Below are 22,156 nucleotides of genomic sequence, written 5' to 3' on the forward strand. Positions count from 1 at the left end.
TGAATAGTAGACTGATTGACCAGCTAATTGGGCAATGGGTTTGAATTTGTTTTTTCATTAGGCAGATAGTTCTGGGGGTGGCAGGTGAAGCTACACAAATATTTGAAATCCATCTGTTTACTTTACCAGGACTGAGAGAAGCTGTTTTTTTTTTTTTTTTTTTTGTTTTTGAGGAAGCTCATATTGCTCCAGAAATTACAGCAATTATGTAATCACCTGTAGCCAAAACAGGCATAACATGGTTGTCTTTTCATACATTAAAAGGATGATAAGCTTTGCTTCATTTATGAGACATGTAAAATTTTTTTGTGAACCATATATAAATGTTTTGTGTGCTCATTTATCTAACAAGGTGAACTCACTCTTCATTTAAACGACAAAACATAGTGATATATGCACTTTTAATTTAAAGAATCTGCTGCCAGTACAAACAGCATTTTATGTTCTGGTGGGTATGGTTCTTCCACTTATATCTCTCTATACAGATGCAAATTTCAGTTCTTTTACTATTTTATCACAATTTCTTAATGCCATACTCATTTTATTTTACAGTTCACAGAGAAACTTCTGTAAACTGCATAATTTACTTTTTTCTCTATATACATGGCAGAATTTTACAATCTCCTAATGCTCATGTAACTAAATTGAATGCATATGTCAGAGCCAGTTTTTGAACTGGAAATACTGCCTTATCTCAGACTGCTTTAAGGTTAATTCATTTGAAAATGTAAGCCTGGGTTCATACAATAATGAATTATATTTTTACTATTCAAATTAATGTTCCATAACAGAAGCAAAGCAAGTTTTAATGAAATTTTTTTATCTACAGAAAAATTTTTCAAATTCAAAACTAAATTTATGATAAATATATAAAATGTTTGAAATAATATCAAATAAAAAAAAAAAATAAAAATAACAATTCTAAATTCATCTCAAAGGTGATTTTTTTTTTTAGAATTATAAATATCACTTTAACTCACCTCAGTCCATTTAAAAGACGATTCATGTAGAAACTGTGAACAATCAGGAAAATCAATTTTGGCTAGTACACTCAGAGTCATCAGTTTCATCTTACAAATCATGCTAGAAAAATCTTCTTTCTCTAAAAATTAAAATCCCATTTTTAGTTAACTTTCTTAAAATAAATCAATTTTTAATATACAGTAGAGTTCCAATTATCTGAGGTAATGTGGACCGAGGGAACCTCGGATAATCAAAAACTCTGATAACACAGAAGGTTTGGTAAATTATTATGAAATAAACTGGATTTGAATACATTCATGTGATGATGTATACTCTATTTTCAGGTTAGATCTACTTATTGAACATAATGACTTTTAAATTATACACAAAACTTTTTTAATTTTATTTATTGCAAAAATTAAAAAAAAAAAAAAAAACATGTATAAAAATTAAAAAATGTACACTTACAGTTGTTAGCACTACACTTTAATATATAAGAAATTCCTTAATGGGTTTCTGTTTCATAGAAGCTTCTTGTTTTCAGCTGCTATATTTTGTAGGTGCCTAACTAACAAAACATTGGCGGAGGTGGTATCTTCCTGCTGTACAGTTTAATGTAAAGCTGAATCAACAACATTTAGAACTTCTGTGTGTGTAATTTTTTTTTTGTAGTTTCTGTGCACTCTTCATCATCATCATCTTCACTTTCATCTTTTTGTTCGTGAACAAGCTTTATGATCATGAACAAGCTTTATGATCTTTAATATCCTCTGTAGTAAGAGTACCCAAAACAGGAAGGTTATTTGCTAGTTCTAAAAGGGTTTCATCACCGATTTCATCTTTATTTACCATTTTGTTCTCGTTGGCTTCATTTTGGGAATATAAAATATTTTTCCAGGATTTAATAAGAGTAGATGTTTCAACATCGTTCCATGCTTCTGCCAACCCATAAATAACGTCTTTGATGTTTATTTTTTTAAGATTCTCAACAATTCTGGTCCCTGTTTCAAGAAACGTCACAAAAAGCTGCATTTCAAAGTCAAAGAAAACACCTTGATCTAGAGGGTGAAGAAAGAATGTCACATTAGGTGGTAAAAACAGAGTTCTGATGTCGCCAAAAACTAATTCACTTTCATCTGGATGGGATGGAGAATTGTTTAAAATTAAAGGTGCTTTACTGGGAAGTTTCTTTTCGTTCAAATTTTTTTTGTGCTAGAGACAAATTCTTCATGAAACCATGTTTTAAAGAAACTTGAATCCATCCACACATTTGTTTGATTTCAATAGTTAACAGGCAAAATTTTCACATTTTTCAAACCTCAGGGGTTCTTTGACTTCTGATAAGAGTCAGTTTAAACTTACGACCCCTGGTGAATTTGAACATGCCAGTACCATAATTCTCTCCTTGCTTAATTTATAACCAGCTGATTTTTATTTTCTAGCTGCAAGTGTTTTGGATGGGAGCATTTTATAATTCAAGCTCATTTCATCACAATTGTAGATATGATCTAAATTTAAATTTTCTTCTTAAATAATTTTTGCTAATTTAACAGTAAATGTTGCTATTTCTTCCATACTAGCTGATAATTTTTCCCCGGTGATGTTCAGATTTCTAACCCCAAACTTTTTTTCCAACAATTCAACCAACCAATATTTGTGGTAAATTGCTCTTCCCCTTCATTAAAATGTTAATGAAATTCTAAGGCCTCAGCCTGTAAAATCTGTTCAGAAATCAGCCTTCCTTTGTCACTCATCTGTGTGAACCACAAAAAAAAGAGCTTCAGAATGATTTGTTCAAATTCTCCTTTCTTCATTGTTTTCAGGTGTCAGTTTGAATTCACCTCTATTCCTCCTGAAAAGTTGCTGCAAGAGGAGTTTAGAAGAAGGTGATTTTGACAGCAATCTAATCACCACACTCCAATTCATCACACTGGTGGTCAACAAGGTTGAGCTAGATGACTGGAAGGTGTGACCATTCTTTGATTAGGCAATAAGAAATAGACTTCAAACCAATTTTAGCAAGCTACTATGGGTCAAACGGAAAAGTTGGATCCAATCATTAGTTGTCCATTCCTACTGTAGTTCGTGGCCTTACAAAGGCTGTTTTGTGAGAAAGAAGCATATGAAGCTTTAAAAAGTGGGATGGGACAATACTAAAAAATGTTCCACTAAATAACTATTTCAATTGTCAACTTAATTACACCTCAACAAACTGGTCAAGATCTAGGGGGCACTTGCAGAAAAGTTGGTTGCAGGTAAAGTGGGGGACAGCATACTTAAAAAAAAAAAAAGGTTTGATGGGACAACCGGTACACAGTAAACTCTCCTCCTAGTTTATCGCATAACAGTTGTTCCTTTATGTGATAAGGTTAAAATACCCAAAGAAATCAATATCAAACTTATGCTATGATACTGACTAGTTCAATGATAATTACACTCTATGAAAATTAAGTTTTTAAACTTCTTTATGTGATTAACTTTCATCTACACGATAAATTATTTTTAAATGATAAATCAATTATTACCAATGTACTGAAGGAACAAATTGAAAATATACAAGATATGATAATTACCTCCCATAGTTATGAGTACCTGACTTACAGCAATCTGTATGCCAGCAAAGCTCTATAAGATAAACAGTATAATGTTTTCATGAATGCAAAATCTTCAAATATTTATTTATTTTCCCCCTGACCAAATAAAAAAGAATGGTATTTAATTGTCATATCATTGCTCTCCAATGCATCCTCCATAATTAGGATTTCCATATTTCTGATAATACTGATTCCTCTTCTCAGCTCCTGGAAGTTTACTGTCTTTGGTAGCAAGCCTCAAAAGAATTGCTATTGCTTTTGGGTACGGTATCCTAAGTCTCCAATTTGACAGTCTCACCGAATTCAAAGAAATAAACAATTTGATGCTTCATCTGTGAAAATGCCTGTGCTGTCTGGGTATAGGAGACTTGGGATACTTTATCCAAAAGCAACAGCAGTTCTTCCCAGGCTTGCTACCAAAGATAAGAAGAAGCTTCCAGGAGCTAAGAAAAGGAGTCAGTATTACCAAAAAAGGTTAATGTTTGCTGGAAAAAAACAAATTATAAAATTCTATCCGGGTGATTTTACCTTCTGTGCTATTCAAATGAAAGTGACTATTCAAATGAGTGACCAGGGTGCCTACTCTTGTTGGACTTTTATTGGTTGGTCCATTTATTCTTTGTCATGCTTTTTTCAACCAATGACACTTGTTCTGTAATAGAATGCTGCTGATAGTTTGGTACCTACTAAGGGTCTACTATACTTTACTACTGTCAAGTTCTACCAATAGTTAGCAAGAGTCAGCAATTGGGTATATGGAAATAAAACTGGGTATTCAATACTGTTGCACATGGAAGAAAGACTACTGTACGAATTGGAGCAGTATGGCATTAAGAGCAAGTTGCTGCTATAGATAAAGGGATGGTTGAGTGGGAGAAGACAGAGTGGTAATCAATGGACACTGCTCTTCATGAACTAATGTTATTAGTGGAGTGCCCAAGGGTGTTAGGCCCATTACTGTTTGCTATATTTATCAATGATATTCATGAAGGTATATTAGGCTTATTTTCCAAGTCTGCGGATGGTATGAAGGTTGACAGGGTTGTTAATGACAGTATGCTATTGCAACATGATCTATGATCTAGAAAAGTTGGGCAAATGGGCAGAGAGATGGCAACTGAAGTTTAACATTGGCAAATGCAAAATATTGCATATGGGTAGCACCAACTGTGCAGTACTACACTCTGAATAGTAGAGAATGAAAAAAGACTTGGGAATAATTGTGAAGTGAGATATGAAGTTTTCTGAGCAGGGTGGAGAGGCTGCCAGAGCAGTTCATGGGATCCTGTCAATAATATACAGGAATTTGGCTAGCAGGGATGAGGTGATTATCCCTTTGTATAAGGCAGGGGTGGCCAACTTAATCTGTGATGCGATCTACTTTTTTCCTTCAAAATGTACCGAAATCTACAATCTCAAAAATTTCATTGCACAAGGTCAAAAAGGTTAATCAACACATATTGAAAACATGTTGTTTATAAATTTTAATTTATGCAAAGTTTGTGTCTTCATGTCATCTGCCAAGCTTTCAAAATCAGGGATATACTGGGATAAGGCCAACTGTAAAGAATCTTCTGTATGCAAGTCCGTAACAGTACAAGATTCTTCATCTTTGTTTGTTTCAAATACGAAAAAGCTGATAGATATGTGAAACCAAAACAGGAATTTAAAAGTTCACTGCATTTTTTTTTTTATATTGGGGTACTTTTCTTGGAAAACATATTTCCAAGTCTTTTTCTGATGACCTGGCTTTTAGGAAGATATCTTTTCACAATGTAACAATTTCATTTACAAGTAATATTTTCTCCTGTGAAAAATTGCAGCGATTTTTTCTGCAATTTCTTTCATATCTAAGTCGACATTAAATAGATAAGAAAAATACTGAACAATGTATTTGAAAAATGGTCGAATTTTTTATTCTTTGAAATCCTTAGCCATTACCAAAAATTGATATTTATATGCAGAAATACTAATAATCATGTCACATACATTTTTATTTTTTCCTTGTAATTCCAATTCAGATCACTTAATTTACTGGTAAAAATCGGCCAAAAAAGCCAGATCACACAACCACTCCGTATCTTGTAGCTGCTGATAATCATCTCCCCTTCGATCAACAAATTTTTAAATTTCATTCAGCAAATTTCGAAATCTCAGTAGAAACTTACTCCGACTCAGCCACCTCACATCCGTGTGTAATATCAGATCTTGTTTATTTTCATCGAGTTGCATTTTGAAAAGTCTCCTTTGAAGAGATTGTCCTCTGATGGAATTCACGATTTTGAAAGCGATGTCCATAGCACTTTTAGTATTTAATCTTTTGCTGGCTAACACTTGTTGGTGGATGATACAGTGGTAACTCAAAAAAATCGGGGAATTTGTCCTTTTTGGCACAATGCGATGAATACGTTAAGATGCCCCGTCATTGCTTTAGCTCCATCTGTTGTTACTGATACAAGCTTAAATAATGGTAATTTAATTTTTTTCAATAAAATGTTTGAATGAGTTAAAGATATCAAGACTAGTTCTTTCTTTTAACGAAACCATACCCAGCAGTTCTTCTCTAGTGGCAGAGTCATCGAAAACCATACCATACACCGGCGAGGTGATCTGATAGAGGTGTATAAGGCTTTGAATGGTTTGAGCATGCTCAATGCCAATGGGATTCTTCATCTTGCTCAGAATAATCAGCTCAGAGGGCATAAATTCAAATTGAGGAAGGACGGATGTCGGATAGATGTGCGGAAATTTGCCTTTGGCCAGCGGGTGGTTGGTTGGTGGAACCGACTTCCATCACTTGTTGTTGTTAGCCTAAACAAATTTAAGGCTCAACTGGACAGGTATTTCGAGCGAACAGAGGGGTGAAATGGGAGTGGTGTGTTTTTTTTTTTTTTTTGGCTGATGCTGAATAAGCTTGCTTTCTTGCATCGTATGCCTCTACTAATGCTAATGAATAAAAACGAGCAACTGAACTGTATCACTGACATCTCTAGATTCATCCAGTTGTAAAGAAAAGGACACACAATTAGCAATACCAGCACGCAATTGTTCGCTCACATTTTTACTCATTTTTTCGATGCATTGCATCACAGTATTTCAAGATAATTGCAGATCTTGAAGGGCACTTTTAATTTCATTTTTGTTCTTAAAATTTTCAAAAAGAGAATCTGTTATTTATAAAAATGTGTCTTTGATGAATTGACCATCAGCAAATGATTTGCATTTTTTTGCAAGAAGATGACTCACTTTAAATGATGCTATGACTGGTATTTACTGTGGAATGCGTTGAAGTACCTTACTGAATTTCCTTTTTTGGGTATAGCCACGGAAGCATTGCAAATCAAACAGCAACATTTTTCTTTCACCATTAAAAAAAGTATTCTAGTTCCCACTCTAGATGAAAATGATACGTTTTACTCTTTATCGTAGTATTCATTTCAAATCAAAAGGTATTAAATTAACATATAAGTACTGTCCAGTTATTGAAACAGCAAAAGCAATGCTTACCAATTAAAACACTAAGTTGCACGAACCGGAAAAATATTCTGTCCAAACAGCTAACGTAGGATAACTGATGAAGAGGATTCCCTAATGAAGAAGTTGTTTCCAAAATAACTGGACAAACACACCACTGTTTATTGCTGTGTTTGGTTATATCGTTATAAGAATCGGTTTTGAATGCTTTTGTGATATTTCTTTAAAGCTATTTCTGGAGGTCATGACCATAAAACAAAAAAAAATTGCACCTTCAGTTTATCGGGCTTTTCTGTTAGTGCAATCTAATTATAAATGGGTAGTAAACTCAATCTTATTGCATTTGCAATAATACCAACAGCTGGAATTCTGTGGTATTTTACATTATTATTATTAAGGTGAAATGCATTTCTCCTTCAATGAAATCTTCAATCAAGGAAAAAAAAAACAAAAATAAATTTTCAAAATCTACTCTTCATTCCTATTTTTGAAGCTTCTTAAAAAAAAAAAATAAATAAATAAAATAAAAATAATGAGGTGGTAGTGAAACCCACTGTGCAATATAAAATTTTGATAGTGTACCTGACCGTGAAAATCGAGGGATGACTGCATATTTAAAATTCGTCGTGATCGACCGAAATTAAAGCTGCGATCGACTTGTTGGCCACCCCTGGTATAAGGCAATGGTCAGGCCACAGGAAGGATATGGAGCTGCTGAAAGAGTACAGAGAAGGGCAAAGATATTGGTGATGGGAAACAAAGGGTTGCTCATACCAAGAATGACTTAAGGTCTGCAAATTGCATCGTCTGGAGACTAAGCACCTGCGAGGTGATCTGATTGAGGTGTAAAAGGCCTTGAATGGTTTGAGCAAGTTCAATGCTTATGGGATTCTTCTTCTTGCTCAGATTACACACCTGAGGGAGCATAAATTCAAATTGAGGAAAGACAGTTGTAGAACAGATGTGGGAAAATTTGCCTTTAGCCAACAGGTGGTTGATTGCTGGAACAAACTTCCATCTGTAGTAGAAGTTGATAGCTTAAATGAATTCAAGTAAGAACTGGGAAAACTTTTGGAGCAAACGAATGGGTGAAATGGGATTTTTTTTTTTTTTTTTGGCTGATGCTATCTATATAAGCTTGGTTTCTTGCATCATATGCCTTTACTAATGCTAATACTCAAATATCTAATAAAATTCAGGTGATGCATCCCTAATTTGGATCAGAACAGAACAATCAAATACATATTGCTGGTTCAATAGGATTTACTTTTATGATTAAAGAGGCCTGTGTGCTCTGGATTCATTATTAATATCGAATTACTGTGGACACAGTAATTCGATATTAATAAAGATTTATTTTTATTGGGCAATTCCACTATCATGGAAATGGGTAAATGTTTTGTTATAAGGACTGGTGAACTAGAACCAGGGTGCATTTCCCAGAAGCTACATTTGATGTTACTAGACGATTGCCAAATTTTAAGGGAGGTCAAGACAAAAATTTTATCCATGTGTGAACTAATATCATTTAGTGTGCACTAACTGATGATGCAATGGTTGAATATACAACCGTTCTGAAAAAATGCTGTCAGTAAGCTCAGAATGTACGTGCCTACAATTCTTCTCAGGCACGATATGAGAGACTATTGTACTGAAAACCTTTTGAATTAACTTAAGTCTTGACCGACTCTGTAAGGCTTTTGGGAGAAATTTTTATCACCACGGCATACCTTAGTAGGTAGAAGAACCTACTTTACAGACATAGAACACATTTGAACAAAGGTGGTGCAAGAGACTTTACCAATACTATTGAGGATACTTTAAAGATTCAGGGAAACTGCTAGTTAGGGGATATAGGGCTAACAGAGACATGCAATTAGATTATGACATGGGTCAAAATAATACATGTACAAACCTTAAAATTTCTTGTTTGTAGCCACAAAAGCTGACAATGTGCCAGCATGGAATCTTCATGGTGAGACAAGCTGGAAACAAAGGCAAAATGAGAGTGGGAGCATACTACAACCAGAAGATTGTGAAGGGTATGATGAGAGCAACTAAATGCAAATGGAATAGGGGAGCGAGTGTGCATGTCTTATTATAATCAATTTCAAATTTCCTCTTATTGACTATAACATGTGGAAGGGAAACTAGTTTATTAAAAAAATTGTAATTTGTTTATTAAAAAAACTTATTTGTATTATAATACTAGGGGCAAGAATATTCTAGACTGGATCATCACCAGTGAACCAAATGACATCATGGGGCTGACAGTACAAGAACCATTAGAAGGTAATCACTCAACTCTAAGTTGGACAATGAAGAAAGAGGGTTGCAGTTACCAAAGATAAAGGCATGGATTCAGCAAAAGGGTCTATGAGAGTTTAAGGCAGTACATGGCTTTTATCAACTGGGCAGTTTAGTAGAGTGAGGGTGAATATATTAGAATTATGGATTATCTTTAAAGCAATAGTCACAGAAGCCATAACTGCATATAATACCATTAAGAAAATACAGCACAAGGTGAATGCAATGACACATGAATACAGAGCTGGCCAGTTTAACCTTTTGAAGTCTGATGTCACAATCACTACATCATAAAATTCCACTTCAATCCAATGTTGCAGCGATAGAACCATTAGCATTTCTGATTATGGAATTTATTTTCCTGCTGTGTTGGTACAATTATTGTACTGCCACCTATTTACATTTCATATAAATAGAAAAGTTTCATATAATCTGAAAAGTTAAACTAATGTTTATTAATATTATATTCAATTGTTAACAGCAGGTGGTGCAACAGAAACATAGATTGAATAATCACAATTTTTTTTACCAGAAACACAGACTGAATATAAATTTATATTTAATTGTTAATGGCAGGCAGTGTTTTTTTTTTTTTTTTTTTGTCTTCAAGTCCAAATGTCTCAACTGAAGCAACTGATGGTATTCCTGGTTATGAAATTTATTTTCCCAAAGCTTCAATATAAACGATCTGCAAAACTAAATTGATGTTTATATTCAATTGTTAATGGCAAGTAGTTTCTCTCTCCCCCCTCAATATGAAAGCCAGCACAACTGGCAGTGTATCTAATAAATTTTGTTTTCCCACTGTAGTGCCATCCACTTATATTTCATATAAATGAATCGGAAAAAATAAATCTGTGTGTACTGATCGTTTTTTTCAGTTGGTTGGTTGGTTTAGATTTTATTGGCGCATTAGCAACTAAGGCTATAATGTGCCAAGACCAGGTCATATATAAAAAATTAAACTTTGGTGACCTAATTAGTTAGGTCACCATGTCAAAATATATAATAACAAATGTATAAAAGGTATAAAAGATAAATCAATAAAAAATCACAATAAAATGTAAATTTTAGATATGAGCAAAAACGTTTATTGATTTTAAAAAGCTAAAAACAGCAGACACATGGTCATTGTAGGAAAAAATCTGACTGGGTGTATAAGACTCAGCCAGATGACTAAAAACGGTAAACTATAAATCACGTTTGTGTCTAAAACGTGGACACACGGTTAAAATGTGATGAATAGTTAAAATGGTGCACAGTTCTCACACATAGGACAGTCATCTGCTCTCAGCAGAAAAGCATGTGTAAGATGACTGTGTCCTATGCGGAGACGAGCTAGAACAACTTCCTCTTTGCGGTTCCTGTACAGACTAGACTGCCAGTGTCGGATTACAGGCTTTATCTGATAGAGCTTGTTTGTGACTTGCTCATGCCAAGATTATTGCCACTGGGACAGTAATTTAGCTTGTATTAGCTGCCTGTAGTCTGTATAGGGGACTTACAGGAAATAAGTGTTGTGGGATTCTGGTGATCTGGCTGCAGCATCTGCCAGTTCATTTCCCCCCGATCCCAATGTGGCTTGGGATCCAGCAGAAACGGATGTCGAATGAACACTCAAACAGGGAATGTAATGTCTGCTGAATCCGGATCACAAACGGATGAGGATTATACCTCATCCCCGATAAAGCCTGCAGTGTACTTGAAGAGTCAGTGTACACCATACAGCTTTGGTGCTTATGGGTTTTAATGTGGTCCAAGGCTAGCGCTATAGTATACAACTCAGCTGTATATATGCTGCATTCGTGGGGAATCTTCCCAGATATAGTACTATCTGGAAAGACAGCAGCAGATCCTACAGACAACTCTGACTTCGAGCCATCGGTGAACACAGGCAAAAAATCAGAGTAATTGGATCGGTGGGCAGCATAGAGTTGTTGGTAGACAGAGGATGGAGTTATGGCCTTACCCCAGCTTTTAATGGAGAAGTCACACGATGGTAAGCGAGCATGCCAGGGTGGAAGTAGATGCCTTGGTGACTGGGCAACATTGTCTACCGTGATATTGAGCTCTCTGAGCAGCTCTTGGACACGGATGCCAAAGGATCGACTAGCAGTCTGAAGGGTTTTATAAAGCATTTCCCATCGTGGCTCAACAACGCAAGTCCACATTGGGTTGTCTGGCAGGGATTTTAGTTTAAAGGTATATTTTAGTGACAATTGTTTTGTCGGAGCAATAGTGGTAATTCATCTGCTTCAATGTATAAACTCTGAACAGGAGATGTTCTGAATGCTCCCGTAGCAGTATGGATGGCTTGGTGGTGGAGTGGGTCTAGCCACCATAGTATGCTATTTCTAGCCGATGCGTACACTTGGGACCCATAGTCTAATTTTGAACGAACAAGTGCACAATAAAGGCGGAGTAAAGTTCATCGGTCTGCCCCCCATTTATTTGAGGAGATGGCATGAAGGAGATTCAATCCCCTCATGCACTTTGATCGCAGTTGACGGATATGTGGTAAAAATGCCAACTTCTTATTGAATGTGAGACCCAAGAATTTTGTCTCAGGTACTACTGGAATGATGTGTTGTCCGAGTTTGAGTTCTGGTTCAGGGTGAAGGTTCCGTTTGCGACGAAAGTGTATGCAGACGGTCTTCTGAGGTGAGAGCCTGAAACAATTAGCCATTGCCCAAGTTTTGACATGGTCAATGGCATGCTGCAATTGTCGTTCAATAACCCTCATGTTGCATGACTGACAGAAGATGGTAAAATCATCAACAAAGAGGGTGCTGTTTACAGTTGGAGAAGTTGTTCAGTAACAGAATTAACTTTGATAGCGAAAAGCTTAACACTGACCCTTGGGGGACTCCTTCCTCTTGACAAAAAGATTGAGAGAAAACAGAGCCGACACAAACTTGGAATGATCGGTTCAATAAGAAATTTTTAATGAAGAGGGCTAGATGGCTCCACAGACCCAGATCATAGATATCCTTTAAGATTCCAAATCTCCAAGCCGTGTCATACGCTTTTTCGATATCAAAGAAAATCGACACTAGGTGTTCGCGTTTAAGGAAAGCATCTCGGATAGATTTTCCAGTTTTATAAGATGGTCAAGTGTTGACCTGTTCCTTCAGAAACCACACTGAACTTTAGAAAAGAGGTCATTCGCTTCTAAATACCACATGAGCCGGGCATTCATCATCCTTTCCAGGGTCTTGCACAAGCAGCTTGTCAGAGAAATTGGACGGCAATTACTTGGAAATTTTGGATCTTTTCCTGGCTTTGGAAAAGCAAGCATGATTGCCTTATGCCAGGAGTCTGTAAATTCATCTTCAAGATAAACTCTGTTGTACAAACAGAGCAACTGATCCAGAGATTCAGACAAAATATGTTTAATCATCTCATAATGGATGTCTTCTGGCCCTACGGCACTCGCCTAGGATAGTGATAGTGCCGCTTTCATTTCCCATTCTGTGAAGGGTTGATTATATTCTTCACAGTTCTTTGATGACAATTTCAAATGTTGCCTTTCAGCATTTTGTTTGAGGGCCAGAAACTCAGGGTGGTAAATTGTTTTGGCAGACACTTTAGCAAATATCTCCCCAAGAGTGTTTGCAATTGCAGTTTGGTCTGCAATTGCACATCCATTATACTCCAGGATCGAGGAAGGGTGTGATGTGTATTTCCCCTTCATTTTCCGGACTTTATCCCAAACAAGCTTAGATGATGAAGCCTGGTTGATAGAAGATGTGAATGTTTTTTTTTTGATTTGGTAGTTGTTGGCGCATCAGCTTCTGTGGCCATATTGCACCTCACAAGGTTTTTGCAGTACTTTGATCCAAGCCCGAGGCGGGAATCGAACCCACGACCTTTGGGTTGCCGGGCAGGTACTTTACCCACTCGGCTAGCCCGGTCGGCGATGTGAATGTGATCCAAGATTCCTTCTGACTCTGATGTCTTACGTAATGTGCTTTAGCACATGCACGTTTGAATGTTATTAAGTTACCTGCGGTGGGGTACCAGCAAAAATTTTTCAAGACTGTTCTCTGCCTACCAGCAAAAGGAGTTCAAAGTAGGTGCTCCAATGTAAAAAAATATTTTAAGTTATCTTGATGAAATATTTTGTGAATATTTTCTTCCAAGAATATATATTGCATTAGAACTTTTAAACTGTTTTGTCATGTTGTTTATATATTAGCTCATTTAAATACAAAAATAAGACAGTGAAAATAATGCTGGATTGTAAAGGGTTAACAGTGCAGAAAAACATGGTATGAAAAAGTTACAGAGCAATGAAAAGTACTGAAGTCTATAACAGCTGTAAGTTGATCTATAAAAGTACCACAGATTTCACATATGTGAATACAAAAAAATCATATTGGAATCTTGCATCATGGGTGTGATACCAGAGTCCAATCTACAGTCTCCATTACACCTACTCACCTGCTGATGAATTGAACAGAATGGGCTGTTCAATTCATCAGCAGGTGATTAGATGTAAAATTGCTTTTTATTGCTTAATATTGCTTTTTAGCATAAAAAGCAATATTAAAGTTGTACAAGTTTATTAGAAAACCTTCAAAGCCAAGGAAACTAAAGCTCCTGGAGTTATAGTATATATCAAGTAATTCTGGAGGGAGGGAGGGAGGGAGAGAGAGAGCATTGAACCATTAAGGTTAATCATAAGGGCATCTTTGGGGTCAGGGGATATTCCTTTAGACTGGAGAAGTGTCAATATTTTGCCAATACATAAACACAGTTCAAAGAGCAAAGGGAAAAATATTTCTTTTTTATGGTACTAGTTTTAGTGACTAGTAAAAATAATTTTTGATAGAAATATCTATTAGTAGCAGCATTAATAGGCATCTAAAATTTCAATTAAAAAGTGCCTATATAACCAATCAGAGCAGACAAGCTTTTTTGAAAAACATATAAATATACAGGAATATATACAAATGATATTTTATTTTTAGGATCCATATAATATTGTTAACCAGAAAAAATAATTAATTAAAAATATTCATAAATTATTGTCCTTATTATTGTGAAAGGTTTTAACTAATTTATGAGTATACATACTCATTATTAAACAAAATGCTCATTATTAAACAAAATGCTCATTATGAGAAGAAATAAAATATTACCAATTAGTTTCTGATAGAAGTTAGGTTGAAAGACAGAAGTTAAGTGATTTTTGTTCAACTGCCCAAGGATTGCTAATGACCACACCACATCCAACCAAACAGAATCTCCATCCATGTTTTCCCTTGCAAGCTTAGGCTGTAACTTCCTGAAAATGGTCTTTCCTTCTTTGGGAATATAATTTACTTTTGCTAGAGTCAACACATATGAAACAAATTCACGAGATCCACAAGAATCTAAATGTTCCTGAATCCACTTTCCACATTTTTCAAGGAGTTCTGTAAAATATGAAATACAAATTAATTAACACAAACCAATCTGAAATCAATATTTATGTACTTATTTCATAAAAATTTCCAATGAAAAAATTTGGTAATCCTTCTGATATATCATGACATCTGATATACATAATACTTTGAAATGAAAAAAAAAAAAAAAAGGTATTTTTACACAAGAAGCAATAATAATACATTCCAACTGACCCTATTTCATTTATATCTGAGGATTCATGGCTGCCTTTGTTTTTATGGGAAGGAACATGTAGCAGGGTGCTTTTATGTTGTTTTCCTCATCATGTATATGTTGTTAGTATACTGTGGCTGTACATAAAAAAAAGTAACAACAATACCATATAGTATAATTTATATGGACTAACTGAATATGTACTAGAGAGAGAGAGATTTTTTGATAAATACAAACTAATAATAAGGAACTGAAATAATTAGATAAAATATACTTCTCTGCATTCCATTCTTGATTATAAGCCCAAGCCTGTTACTAATATTGGTGGGACAAAATTCTCCAAGATAGCAAAGCAAAAGAATATAAAACAGAGAAGAGTCTATTATCTAATTATAAAAATATGTTTGGTACTCTGGTCTAAAAATTCAAATTTTAAGTTTTTTATTCCAGTATTTTTGATTTCAAAAATACTATACATTTAGTATTAGTAGTGACAAATGATGTAAGGATTCAGGTTTATACATCAGCTTAAAATAAACTACCTACATCATCTGTCCATTCCCTCTAATAACTTATCTAATCATCTTTAGATGTATTCAATCTATTCACTGCTCAACACCAGATGAGTCTGTTCCAACAATCAATTACTCTCTGATTATCAGTTGATTGGAATAACAAATTTTAAAATAGCTGTTTTTCCATCCTTTCAATTTATGTCCTCTTATGTGAGTGTCATCTGAGAAACATTAAGGATGTCATCAGCATTTAATTTCCTCAATCCATAGAAAGCCTTAAATACAGTAGAAGCCCCTCTTATCCAGTGTGATCAGGAATATTTGATTATGATTCTCCACTTAAACCGACTTTTAAAAGTCTGTTTAAGTGGAGAATCATAAAAAGTATACATCATCATTATTATTATTATTAGCCATATGGTGCAAGGAAGCCTGAGGCTTATGTTACATCAGCCAAAAAAAAAAAAAAATCCCCGAGTTACCCTGAGAGATAGAGAGTCAGAAGTAAAAAGGAATCACCAAGAAAGAGAAGAATGATGATATCCAGCTCAGGATTAGTTAGTTATTTTGGTTTTTAGGTGCATTAACAACTGAGGCCATTTTGCTCCGAGAATATGCGGTGGTCATTCCCTGACCTTTCCACATCCTCCGTATTTGATTGTGACGGGCTTGAACCCCGGTCTAATCAAGAAGCATGTGCTACGCACTGCTGCTCCTTCCCACCTGGATACGGAGGCGCCCCCCAGCTCAGGACATCAGGTCTGCCAAGCCCATACTCACCAATGTGAGTCCCTGGGGGTATACATACATACCTTAAGAATTTTATTTCCACTTAAAACATACACGTACAGTACATTCATTTATATGAATGTACTGTACGTGTATGTTTAATGCATGTGTATAATCAGTAATCTTTAGACGATTCAACGGCCACAACAAAATTATGTTACACAACAGCTTGATACAATCAAGCTGTTGTATGACATAATTTTAAGTTGGGTGTTTTTGGTGGCTGAATAATTTTTAGACCTGGATTTGATTCAATCTCTTCTTTGTATTTAAATCCATTTGTTCCACATTATGTTGTATATGATTTCCGCATTGTGCATAATTTTATCTTTCAACAAACTGTCATATTGAAATAATCCAATTTTGTATCCTGGTGCAGCAGGCTGTGCTTTTTATAGATAACATCATGGTATATATGATTTGGTATTAGTATTAGTAGTGATAAATAACCTTACATATTGGGTAAATTTTTGAGCAGCAGGCTGATACAGCACATAATCTCTCTCCACTCAACATTTTTTCTGATAGTCAAGCTACCCATCACTTGCTCTAAAACTTCCTGTACCACCATTCTTTTGATAGAAGATAAGCTGTTTTTTTTTTTTTTTTTTTATGCTGCTCTTATGAATCTACTGAATGGAGTTTCATGTTGTCCTTCTTGCATAAACATAAACCACAGCCACAATGCACTGTTACTTTGACTTTGGTTTCTTTAAAGTGAAGCAAGAACTTAATTATCCATGAAAAATAAACTGAGTGCAAAATTCTACTAGATTTTTTATCATTTTCTTTCCATTCTTTTACAGTTGTCTTTCCCACATATAATTCAATAGAAATCCAACAGTCTTTCTAGTGAATACAACTTAATTTTCATAGAAACAATTTGCTTTCTTTTCTCACTCATTTATCATTAATTTACATAATATTTAATTATGCACTGTAATTACAACAAATAATTTTACTGGTGTAAACACTATTTGGAACAAACACACAACTGTCCTCTTGGGAAGCATACAGCTCAACAGGTAGGCAGGGTGTACTACACTAGCTACAAGCTTTTGCCATCAGTGCCCACAGTATGTTTCAATGTGCCATTGGCATCAATGGTATTTTTTAAAGACAGAAGGGGAATGGTTATAAGGTAACAGAGATTATTAACAATACAACTACTACGATGCTGGTACCTAGCAACCAAGTGACTTTCCATCAACAGGCCCTTAAAATGTTATCACACTTTAAATTGAAAGTGGACTATAACTCAAAAGGCTATTCTGAATGGTCATCCATTTAAAGTAATAACACCTGAAAAATGTAGAAATTACTTGGATCTGAATTTTATAAAGTAATAATGGGTTCAAATAAAAAAAATAATAATAATAATACTTAGCAGATCTGGTGTGTCAACTGAGTGCATTTATAAATTTATTTATAAGTCAGATCCAAGCAACTTCTACAATTTTAAAGTGCTACCAATTTAAAATGGATGCACTGAATAGTGCATCCATTTTAAATAGTTTTGAATAGCCTTTCAGAATAGTTTTGAGTTATAGTCCAGTTTCAGATTAAAGCCCTCATGACATTACCAAGTTGAGAACTGAAATCTTACTTGGTTGTCAGGTATCAGTTTATAAACATTCCAAAAAATTTACAGAAAATTTACACATGGTTTTTTAGTTTTTTCTTTTGATTACTACCACCATTTACTATGGAATACTGCATATTGCCCCACTTTCAAAAAACTGACAATTTTCCTGTACCGACACACCACTTTCACTCGGCAGTCACATGGACCTGATACCACAGTCAGATGGAATTCATTTAAGTAGCTAGATACAAATGTTTTATTGAAATGTGTCTGTGTATACAGGTTTTTCTCCTTGAATACCAGTCAAGGGTTTCTTGTGAGTTACACTAATTGTGTCTTAACTTTTTAGGAGAAAATAAATTCTTTTGCTTTTCATGGCAGGGCCACATGCAGAAATTTAAAAGGGAGGGAGATAATCCATTGAAGACAGGAGATGTAACCTATTACATTAAAAAAATTTATGTGAGCATAAATGATGTTTTAATCATGTCAATTATTATGAAAAGGCTGTTTAAGCATGGGTAATGCATCTCCATCATTTCTATTACCCAAGTGGTATGCATGCATCGTTTTATTATATCTCATATTACAAATACCTTCACAACGGGTTGCCTAGGTATTGCACTACTTCGAATAAGTAACGTTTCTCTGGTAGAGAAGACCACTGTTACTTATTCTGAGATGGGCACCACCACCACCCAGACGGTATCATTTCGAAGCTGGTTGGCTTCATCATCGGTGGGTGGGCAGGTACCCTGTTGGAATAGTGACAACCTAGTTATGAACTATAACTCCACAATATGAGAGATGCTTGATGGTGTGCATTGTTTAATCTAATACAGTAGATTCCGGTTATTTGGACCACCGGTTAATCGGAGCAGCCGTTTATTTCGGGCAAATCTTAAAAAACAGAACCCAATCGAGAAAATAGCCAGGGTTTACTTCTTTTAATTGGGACAAAATGCCGTTTAATTGGGGCAGGAGACCGCAGCACTGGAGATTACCCTACGATTGTCTCCGACCGTACCATGTAGTTCGGTCAGATTTCTGGAGGTCACAACCATAAAACAATAAAAACAATTAGCAGTCACCTGTTTATTGGGCTTTTGTGTTAGTGAAATCTATCATAAACTGATAGCAAACTCGATCTTATTGAATTTGCAATAATGCCGACAGCTGGAATTCTGTGGGTTATTATGGTAAAATGTGTTTACACTTCTATGGAATCTTCAATCATATAAAAAAAAAATTATTTTCAGAATCTTCTCTTCATTCCTATTTTTAAAGCTTCGTAATTTGTTACTCCGTTCTCACTTGCATGTATCGTGTTACTTGCAATTTGTGTGTGCCGTGTTCTTTGTTATTGATTGCTTATCTTTTTACTGTTTTAAATTTTAACCCCCACCCACAAATGACAGTGAACAGAAATGTCAACTAGTTTGTATGTACATATTACAGTACGTATTAATTATTCCGATTATCACGTATATTCTTCCGATTTTCACGTATCATTTAATTTTTTTAATTGGTAAGGTAATAAAGGGTAAATTTATGCTTAATATATCTTTAGCCTGTGGATAATATTCCTCCTATTTTCGCTAATTAGAATCGCTATTTAATTGAATTAAAATTCAATTCACAAACGTGATCACAATGATCAGTGCTTACTACACATCGTATAGTGAATGGTACTTTACAATGGTGACTCCATCGTAACGTGATTTGATTGTACAGTGAACCAATTGTAAAGGGGGGGCATTGTATTTTTAACTATTTACGTGAAACTTCGGATAATTGGGGCAGCCGCTTAATCGGGCCAAAATGCACTAGTCTCGATGTGTCCCAAATAACCGGAATCGACTGTATTTCTTGACCATATTTCTATGTTTCTTGGTTTAAGCTCAATATATTTTTTCTGCCCGCCCACTGATGAAGTTAACCAGATTTGAATAGGTGCCATCTGGGTGGTGGTGCCCATTTGAGAATAAGTAACAGTAGTCTTCTCTACCAGAGAAGCGTTACTTATTAGAAGTAGTGCAATATCTAGGCAACATTGTGAAGGTATTCACAATATGAGATATAATAAAATTATGCATACATACTACCTGGGTATTGGAATGATGGAGATGCATTACCTATGCTTAAACAGACTTTTCGTACTCTTTGTACTAAATATATTTCTTGACATTTAGTCAAGAAATATATTTAGATGTCATTCATTAAATGAGACCTTTCTTTGCATGTGTTATCCATCCAGAAATCTATTCACACACTTTGTACATCACGATAAATAATTTTAATACACGAGCAAACCCATTTACTGGTTTCATGTTCACATGCACAGTGGGTAAGCACAAAGATTATAAACTGGCCTTTAACTGTTGACATCATATCATATGAGGTATATCCACTCCAATGTCTAGTGTTCTCACAGCCTCATGTTTCCCAGCAAGCCCCAAGCCTTTTTTAAAGCCAGGTTGCTTTAAACAGAAACATTAAATTTCTTAACATTAATGTAAAAGGCTTCTTTAATTTTCTTTTTTCAAAGTCTTTTTACCCTACCCCCATTACCGCAAAGATCCTATGACTATTGCCTGAATGCACAGCTATGCACGCTCAGCCAATTCTGATTCTTTAGTGCAGGAGGACGGCCAACTTAATGTGTGATGCGATAGACTTTTTTTCTTCAAAATGTGCCGTGATCTACCATCTCAAGAATTTCATTCCATTGTTAAAAAAGTTAATCAACACATGTTGAAAAATGTTTATAAATTTTAAAAATTAAATACAATTCAGAATTTTTATTTTAAATTCATACGTGTTTAAATTTTTAATTTATGTGAAGTTTGTGTCTTCAAGTCATCTGCCAAGCTTTCAAAATTGGGGATATACTGTGATAAAGCCAACCATAAAGAATCTTCTGCATGCAAATCCATAAGAGTAGAGCGATTCTTCGTCTTTGTTTGTTTCAAATACAAAAAGGTCAATTCACAGATATGTGGAACAAAAAAGGAATTAAAAGTCCACTGCATTTTTTTATAGTTGTGTACTTTTCTTGGCAAACATATTTCCAAAAGTCTTTTTCTGATGACCTGGCTTTTAGAAGATATCGTTTTGCAATGTAATAATATCATTTACAAGTAATATTTTCTCCATTTGAAAAATCTCAGCGATTTTTTCTGCAATTTGTTTCATATAATTCGATTAAATGGATAAGAAATATATTGAACAATGTCTTCAATTGTTTTAATTGTGAAGAATCTGAATCTGGTTTTAAGTCACTGAATCTGGTTTAAAAATCATCCACAACTTTCTCAATTTCAGAAACATATTTCTCACTATTAAATTCCAAAACAGGATATTTTTGCAAATGATCTCGCATATCTGCAAAATGATCAAATTTTTTTCTTTGAGATCCTTAGCCATTGCCAAAAATTGATATTTATATGCAGAAATACTAATAATCATGTCACCCACATTTTTATTTTTTCCTTGTAATTTCAAATTCAGATCACTTAATTTAGTGGTAAAATCGGCCAAAAAAGACAGATCACACAACCACTCTGTATCTTGTAGCTGCTGATAATCATCTACCCTTTGATCAACAAATTTTTTAATTTCATTCAGAAAATTTCTAAATCTCTATAGAAACTTACGCTGACTCAGCCGCCTCACATCTGTGTGTAATATCAGATCTGGTTCATTTTCGAGTTGCATTTTGAAAAGTCTCTTTTGAAGAGATTATCCTCTGATGGAATTCATGATTTTGAAAGCTATGTCCATAACACTTTTAGTATTTAATCTTTTGCTGGCTAACACTTGGTGGATGATACAGTGGTAACTCAAAAAACCTGGGAATTCATCATTCTTTTGGTACAATGCAATGAATCCGTTAAGATGCCCTGCCATTGCTTTAGCTCCATCTGCTGTAATTGATAAGAGCTTAAATAGTGGTAATTTATTTTATCAATAAAATTTTTGAATGTGTTAAATATATCAAGACCTCTAGTTCTTTCTTTTAACAAAACCATACCCAGCAGTTCTTCTCTAGTGGCAGAATCATCAAAAACTATGCGAATAAAAAAGAGCAATTGAGCTATATCACCGACGTCAGTAGATTCATACAATTGTAAATAAAAGGATACAAATTAGCAATATGAGCACGCATTGTTTGCTCACATTTTTACTCATTTTTTTTTATGTGTCGCATCACAGAGTATTTCAAGATAACTGCAGATCTTGAAGAGAACTTTTAATTTCATTTTTGTTTTTAAAATTTTCAAAAAAAGAATCTGTTATTTCTAAAAATGCATTTTGATGAATTG

The 22,156-nt window shown here is 34.7% G+C and overlaps 1 protein-coding gene across 1 annotated transcript in view; it reads right to left on the bottom strand.

Moving 5' to 3' along the window:
- Positions 1-22,156, bottom strand: part of LOC150080257 (FAST kinase domain-containing protein 4-like) — a 95,349-nt gene that overhangs the window by 59,905 nt on the left and 13,288 nt on the right. Inside the window, exons 2-3 of the mRNA XM_090380668.1 lie at positions 14,483-14,758; positions 981-1,102 (exon numbers count right to left, since the gene is read on the bottom strand). Of these exons, the coding sequence (XP_090236794.1) occupies positions 981-1,102; positions 14,483-14,758 (398 nt within the window). The remainder of the gene's footprint in view (positions 1-980; positions 1,103-14,482; positions 14,759-22,156) is intronic.

The sequence above is a fragment of the Mastigoproctus giganteus genome, chromosome 9 (genome assembly GCF_048544385.1).
Source record: "Mastigoproctus giganteus isolate SK-2022 chromosome 9, ASM4854438v1, whole genome shotgun sequence".
In the NCBI taxonomy this organism is placed as follows: Eukaryota; Metazoa; Arthropoda; class Arachnida; order Uropygi; family Thelyphonidae; genus Mastigoproctus; species Mastigoproctus giganteus.